This window comes from Apaloderma vittatum, unplaced genomic scaffold (genome assembly GCF_000703405.1).
Source record: "Apaloderma vittatum isolate BGI_N311 unplaced genomic scaffold, ASM70340v1 scaffold21421, whole genome shotgun sequence".
Classification (NCBI taxonomy): Eukaryota; Metazoa; Chordata; class Aves; order Trogoniformes; family Trogonidae; genus Apaloderma; species Apaloderma vittatum.
The window spans coordinates 13,245-20,869 of NW_009701065.1; the positions used below are offsets into that span (position 1 = coordinate 13,245).

The 7,625-nt window shown below is 54.7% G+C and overlaps 1 protein-coding gene across 1 annotated transcript; it reads left to right on the plus strand.

Annotated features, from left to right (window-relative positions):
• Positions 1 to 685: 685 nt before the first annotated feature.
• Positions 686 to 7,381, plus strand: CCM2 (cerebral cavernous malformation 2; the record flags this gene model as incomplete). Its single annotated transcript, XM_009879019.1, has 9 exons — positions 686 to 697; positions 3,124 to 3,297; positions 3,492 to 3,575; positions 3,709 to 3,892; positions 4,572 to 4,708; positions 5,658 to 5,793; positions 5,968 to 6,025; positions 6,657 to 6,795; positions 7,243 to 7,381. Coding segments are annotated over exons 1-9 (1,063 nt in total), but the record flags the coding sequence as incomplete, so codon positions are not given.
• Between the last annotated feature and the right edge of the window lie 244 nt (positions 7,382 to 7,625).

Here is a 7,625-nt window from a genome sequence, read left to right on the forward strand (position 1 = left end):
CTCAGTGTGAGGGTCTCCGGCCGACCTTCTCGCCTCAGCTTGAGGGCTGGATTTCATCAGAGAACTCACCGCAGTTCATCGGAGAAACTTTAATTTGGTTTCTCCGCCTGCGAAACGAGCAACTTGGTTTTGTTAATCCTCTGAGCCCGACTCTTGGGCTCCCGTCTGAGCCCGGCGAGGCTCGCTCGAACCCTTTGCACTCTCCCAAAGCGTTCCAAAAGCTCTTAACCGAGCTTTGCTTTTCTGAGACGAGCAGGAAACTTAAGGGCTCGAAACACAGGCCCTAAAAAAGCTTTAACAGCCCTTGGTCTCGATATATGTTGGACCTTGGAGAACAAAGTAGCTCTGAAACTTGGAGGAGAAACTGGGGTTAAAACCCCACATAAAGGGGGAATATTTCCATCCTGGGTGCGAGTTCGGGCCGTAGCGGCGAAAGGTTTTGGCCAAACCCTGCCTGTTCTTAACCGACGGCTTCGTTTTGTCGCCGTCTCTTGCGTGTGACGGAAACGGTGGTTGTTGCACTTCCTGGCCGTGGGCAAACAAACGCTCGCGGGATCACCAGCCCTTGGGCACGGGCCACGAGCTTCCGAAAGCCCCGAGACCGGGGTGGGAGCTTCTTCTCCTCTCCCCGGCCGAGCTCCGTGCCGGCACGGTTTGGTCCCGCTCTCCGTAGCCGGACGCTTCCATGGAGAACGAGGTAGGTGCTGCTTAGGGTTCAGCTCCCGCAAATGCAGAAGTTGTCACGTCACACCGGGGTGACGCCTCCGCCTTGCGTTTGGGCCCCAAAAATCCTCCTTCGGGGAGACCCGAAGGGCTCAGGAGCACGGGAATGCCCGTCCCGTAGCAGCATCATCCCAACCCAAATCCTGGAGGTAAAAAACAAGAGGTTCTTCTGGTTTGCTCCATACGAATGGGTCGGATCCGGCAGCCCCGGCTGCCGTGTGTGCGGAGCAGCCTTTGCCCCGTTTGCCTGTGAAATGCAGATTAACGTTGCCATCCTTGCGGACAAATGAAAATTACGGAGATCGTGTGTGACTGTAGCACTCTTCTCTCCACCCAAATCATACCGCACGTCACCTGGAGAGGGGGAGAAACCTTGTAATTTTAGGGATAAAAGACAGAGAAAACGACTGTTAAATTGGGAAAGAGAAACCTCAACACCTGCCGGAGCAGTCGAGAGGCTGCCCTGGCTGAACGCCGAACCTCTCGCTCTCTGGTGAACGTTACCCCCCCGGGCTGTATTATTAATATTTCTGCTCGCAATATTAACCTTAATTAGTAGCACTAATCTACTTAGTGAATTTACCAACAGCAATCTTGAATTGGTTGTTGCTCTCAATAACGTAACTAATTTCAATTTTTGTGAATCGGATCAGCGCCGGTCCTTTGGCTGGGACCCTGAGAAATGGATCAGCGAAAGTCCTGGCACTCTGACTGACAAATATTGAAACTACATCCCTTTTAACGCCACGAGCCGTGACGCCGGCGACAGATTTCTGCCTCTCTCCGCTTTTAATTCCTAAAAGCTGCTGGCGGAACGAGATCCTGCCGAAGTTTGGGGTTGGAAACCCTCGTAGTCAGGGTGACAGAGCCCAAGTCGAGCCCCACGCTCCCATCCTGGCCAACAGACTTTTTACCTTGAGGATTTCCTTCTTTTTGGAGGCAGGAGCGGTCCCAGCTCTGGCACCGGGACGGGATGCTGTGCCCACAATTGGTGGTGCTGCTCCTGCTGCCAGGAAGGCAGAGCCGTTCTGAGCTGTGTTTTCTGTTCCTTTTGTCCTCTAAACTCACCTATTTTTATCTCCCTGGTCCAAGGAGCCTTTTTTTTCAGGGCCAGGCTGTCCTTGCGGCGCTTGGCTCGCTCTGGGAGATGGTAAATTCAACCGGGAGCTTTTCCATCCCACTTTCCTGCCCTAGCAATGCTGGTTTCAAATCTTTTCGGTCTGGCTTTGATGTCTTGCATTCCTGTATATCTCGAGGAAAGCAACGAGAGGGGCTGAAGCTGCCTGAAGGGAGCAAATCCTGCAGGAGGGGACACTGCTGGGAGCAGGTGACGTGATGGCACAACACCGTGTCCTACAGCAAAGCTCAGCAGATTTAGGTGAAGCCTCTGCAACAGCTCCTGATTGCGGTTTCCAAGCAGATGACCTGAATTTACTGGAGTTTGTGAAGCATCTTGTACTTTCCCGAGCGGGAACGCTCGCTTTATATTTAATTAATTCACCTTGCGAAGGATCTTTCTTGCCTCTGCACCTCGCACGGTTCTTTTTCTCGCCTGGGAGAATCAGGAAAGCCGAAGTGTCGTTGCCCCGAGGACTGGGAAGCAGAGAGCTGCCGCGGATCCTGAGCGTTGGCTCCCCCCTCGCTTCGAAACTGCCAATTTGAGCCGCTCAGCTTGGACTTGGAGAAGTTTGCGCACGCTGCCGGGCGTTTCGCCGTGGTGTGGGGATCTCCCACGGTTGGGATCCCCTGCGATGGCCCCGTGGCCGCAGCGTTCCCGGCTGAGGTAGAAGGACGGCGACGATGCTCCCTCTATAGCTGGGAGCCCGTGTGTGCACACTCACACCTGATATTTTTTTCCCAAATCCAGCACTGGACGGCTTAGAAACGGTGAAGATTTGGTTTTTTCCCAGGGGAAGCCACATCGTGGGTCCTGGACTCGAGTTTCTGGGTCTCCCCGGAGACCTCCGACAAGTTTGCAGCATCTCTGTCTTTTCCTTTCACGACCCTCCAGCGAATTGTCGGGGGAAACGTAAAATCGTGCCAAGGCGAGGAGGAAGCACGCCGCCTCCGCTCGCTCTTACAGCCCTTAACCTGAATCCGTATTTGTGATTGTTCTTAACTGAAAGGTTGGGAATCGTGACTTTGGGGGAAAAAAATGTCCCGTTCTGGTAGCAGGAGCTTATGATCGCTTCGTGTGTCACGACAGGAAAGTGGTTTTCAGTAGAACATCACTCACTTGTGGATTCACAGCTCCGAAACCAGCCTGTCCACGGGGGTTTTGGGGCTGGTAAAACCAGACTGAGATATATGGGTGGTGGGTGCTGCTGGTTCCTCCCTCGTTTCGGTGCAGAAACCTCCCCTCTCGCCCTTAACACCCGGCACATCCCTTTCTCTCCTCAGCCTGGAATAGTGTCTCCTTTCAAACGAGTCTTCCTGAAGGGCGAAAAAGGTCGGGATAAAAAAGCCCAGGAGAAGGTGACGGAGCGTCGGCCCCTGCATACGGTGGTGGTGTCCCTGCCCGACCGCGTCGAGCCGGACGTGCTGCTGAACGACTACATCGAGAAAGAAGTGAAGGTAACATCTCTCCTGCAGCTCGTTTTTAACTATATATGGCATCAGGATAGCTTCAAAACTTAACTTCTTCTGGATGTGGGTGTATTTAGCGCCTTCTAAACAGAGACCACCAGCCACTTGCCCTCCCTTGACGGTGTCTGCAGCGCTGGGGACGTTGTGTTTAACGTGATGATGGTCTGGTTCTTTTTTTCCAGTATTTAGGCCAGCTCACGTCCATCCCGGGGTACCTGAATCCCTCCAGCCGCACGGAAATCCTGCATTTGATCGATAACGCGAAGGTGAGCTTGTGGAACTTCGTCGGGGCTGGGGCCTGGCTGGCGTCCTCGCTCCTGGGGTCGCAAATGTGGGAGGGAAGCCCGTTACCAAAGGGGAAAACGTTCAGAAAATCCACCTAAATAACATGGATTTCAGCGCGCGCACCAGCTCCCGGGGCAGCTGACCCAAGAGCACGACGCCGTCATCAGTCTCTCTGCCTACAACGTCAAGCTGGTGTGGAGGGATGGAGAAGATCTCATCCTCAGGGTCCCTATCCACGACATCGCCTCCGTTTCCTACATCCGAGATGACTCCTCTCACCTGGTTGTGCTGAAAACAGGTAAGTTGTGACCGGAACCGGTAGGCTGGAGCCTTTTTTTGGGGTTGTGGGTCAAAGCTTTGGGCAGGACCAGCAACGCTGGGTGAGAACAGACCGAAATAATTGAAGTTCCTCACAAAATTATGGCACCGTTTGGGTGGGAAGGGACCTTTAGAGCTCACCAAGTCCCTGTACCAGGTGGGACATTTCAGCTGGATCGGGTCTGGAGGGGAAGCACGCTCTCACGTGAGGCTCGGAAGCTCTGCCGGCGGCTCCACGTGTGTCGAACCTGCGTGGTTTTGGGAACGCTGAGCTACTTAAAAGATGTAATGACAGAGACTTTATCAGCTTATAAACCCCGTGAGAGCAGAGGACAGTCCATAGAATAAATGAGTAAGTGACTTAGAGGGCTGTAGTTCGGCTGATGGATTTCTGAGGCTGGCTAAGCTGTGGAAACAGAGCTGGCAATTTACAGAATTGTCAGAAACCGGCTCGAAATTACCAGCTTTTTCATTCAGGTGGAATTCCTGGGCTCTCGAGAGCTCCCTTTTCCAGGGGGATTTATCTTCCACCTGCAGGATCCTCTCCTCTCCTGCTTCAGGAGGGGTTTGCTCACCCCACAGGCATCTGACTGGGCGAGGGCTCCTCGATCTTCTCTCCCCGCCTCGACCTTTTCCGTCACGTTTTCTCTCTTTCTCAGCTCAGGACCCTGGGATCTCCCCGAGCCAGAGCCTCTGTGCCGAGAGCTCCAAAGCCCTGACGTCGGGCTCGCTGTCGGAGAGCGGCGTGGTTCCTGTCGAAGCTTGTTGCCTGGTGGTCCTGGCTACCGAGAACAAAGTAAGATTCCAGACGCTCGCTTAAAACTCTCTCCCGCCTTGGGGTCGCCTCCAGAGCCACTCCCCAAACGCAACGACACTAGGACTGGGATTACTGGGAGGTTTTCTGGCTCGTAGACCAGAGTGGCCGTGACTTTTTGGGTTGACGGTTGGAGAGCTGGGAGCCCCAGGGTGGCGTCATCCTGCTCTCCCCACGAGTCCCACCTGCTAAGTGCCCCTGTTTTTGCCAAGCCACGGGTTGTGGGACTCACGGAGCCGCAGTTTTAAGACTTCAGGGTTGGGTTGAGCTTCGTTGGCACATAAGGTGCTACTTGAAGGAGGAAACTTGCTCCTTGCCCCAATCCCAGGACTTAATTCAGACACAAGAGAGTGTCAGAAGACTATTTTCCCCTGGTGGTGGTGCCTCTGCCCAGAGCTTTCTCCAGCAGCAGAAAAACATCTGCAAAGACAACTGAATCTCTCCCACAATAGGATTTTGCTAACCAAGGCATTTTCCTGTTGCTGACCTAGAAAGTTGTTTCATCCGATATCCTGATCCAGCAGATCCTGCCCTCAACCCACACGTTCCTACTTCTACAGGCAGGAACCCTTTGCCTTCAGGATGGGCTTTTGCTCACTTTGTTTTCAGCTCTAACGCTCTCTAGGGTGCCTACACATAGTTGGGATGTAGGTTACGTAGCCAAAACCCCACGGAGATGAACTGAGTAGGACAGAGCACTAACAAGAAATCTGGGTGTTAATTAAGAGCTGCAAGCTGACAATGGAGCATCTGACCTCTTCTTGCCTGGGTCTGGCCGGTTGAAGAGCGCTGGGACGCTCCTCCAGGGCGATTTATCTCCTCCAGCCCCAAGAACAAACCCCAGGGGACAGGAGGAGATTAAGGGAACTGAAGAACGAGGCGACCTCGGTCTCTTGTGCCTCGCCCCAACCCTTCTCGGCTCCCTCCCCAGGTGACCGCCGAGGAGCTGTGCTCCCTTCTCAGCCAAGTCTTCCAGATTGTTTACACCGAGTCCACGATCGATTTTTTGGACAGGGCGATATTCGATGGGGCGTCCACGCCGACCCGGCACATGTCCTTACACAGCGGTGAGTCCTCGCCCTTCCCGCTTTGCGCAGTTCTTCCCAGATGCACCCGAGGGTCTCTCCTGGCACCTTTGGTCGGAGCCAGCCTGGCTGCGAAGGACTGAAAAAACACAACCCCACCCTCCTCTGCTTTTTTTCTGCCTCTCAGACTCCCTCTCTCTCATCTTTTCCTTGCAGACGACTCTTCGACGAAAGTGGACGTCAAGGAGTCCTACGAAACGGAGGCAAGCACTTTGTAAGTGAGCTCGCTCGGGCTTGTTAGTTCAGCCTCGCTGTCGGGTTTAACAGGAACCGCTGCGCTCTGCAGATCGAAAAAGCGTCGGCTCAGGCCGGCTCAAAAACATCGGTCGGCGTTTTTTCGCTGCCTCCACGGCCGCGTCGTTCTGCCGGTCACGTACGCAATGTGCGCGCGGTCCCCTGCGTCAGCAAAGCGGGGACGCGGCGCTCGCCTGGCGGATTTGCCTCGTTGGAGGCCGGCTGGAGTTGGGAGGAATTTTAGAAACTCTTTTTCCCCCCTCCTGAAACAGTTGATCGTGTTTGGGGGCTGAAAAACCAGACGGGCAAAACCAGTCGTTTCAAAACCGACCGATGGAAAATTCACAGTTAATGCCAAAATAAGGTTGTTCGAGGCTTTTCCCTGCGCTGCTGCGAAACGAGAAAGCAGCCAGAGGAGGTTGATGCCCACGTAGGGCTTCGGTTTCAGTAGGTCACCAAATCAACACAGCTCAAGTCGGTGCAGCGCTGCGGGAGCCTTCAGGAGCTCAGGGTGTGCATCTCCATGTTCCTCTCTGTTCTTCCGGGCTCCCCTGCGCCACGGAAGGCGCCCGAGGAGCTCCAGAGGGTTCACGATCTGTTTTGCCTTTCAGTTCCTTTCCAGAAACCTTGGACGCAGGCGACAACTCCCCCTCGTCCTTCTCCACGCAACAGTCGCCGCACGTTAAGACGGTCAGCGAGAGCGAGCTCAGCACCACGGCGACCGAGCTGCTCCAGGACTACATGATGACGGTAGGGTGGCCTTGGGTGACAGGCTCGAGGACGTTTTGTTCCCTTTAGGGCATCTGAGTGCTCTTGGGAATTCGGGTTCGTCACCTCGGCGCGTAGAACGTGAGCCCGTGCTGGTGTGGGAACATCTCGGCCTCCTCCTTTCTGCACAAGTTGTGCTTTGAGGCCTTGCGGTACCTCGGGGTGACATCCTTCTCCTGCAGGAGCAACCATCCCCGGCCGAGTCCTTCATGTCACGAGTCGTGGTCCCTGTTTGAAAGCTGCCAACTTAGGGGTGGCTGCGCCAGCTTGTCCCATTTTTCCGTCAGAATCAGCTGGCTCCTTACTGCAGCTCTTGCCACAGAGCAACAAACCCTATAAGCCCCATCTCCAGGCTTCCCATCCTGGCTCCTTAAAAAAAAAAAAATTAAAAAAAAAGATATCACTGATGTTTGTGCTTCTCTTCCGCAGCTCCGGACAAAACTCTCTTCCCAAGAGATCCAGCAGTTCGCGATGCTCCTGCACGAATATCGCAACGGCGCTTCCATCCACGAGTTCTGCATCAACTTGAAGCAGCTCTATGGGGACAGCAGAAAGTTCCTGCTCTTGGGTGAGCGTCACCCGCCGGGGATTCAGCGTGGGCCACCAGCTGGAGGGCAAGAGCCGCTCCTGAGCCCTCCTTGACGTTCCTGGTACCGATGGTTGACGGGGTGCAAGGGGACAGGTGGTGCCAAGAGTCCTCGGGGTGGCACAGAGAGACGAGCGATGTCTCGATCCTTCTCTTTCCCGAGGGCAGCCGGGTCTGTCCAGCTCAGGCCCCTGGCGTACGGAACACGCGTTCCCCCGGTGGGGGA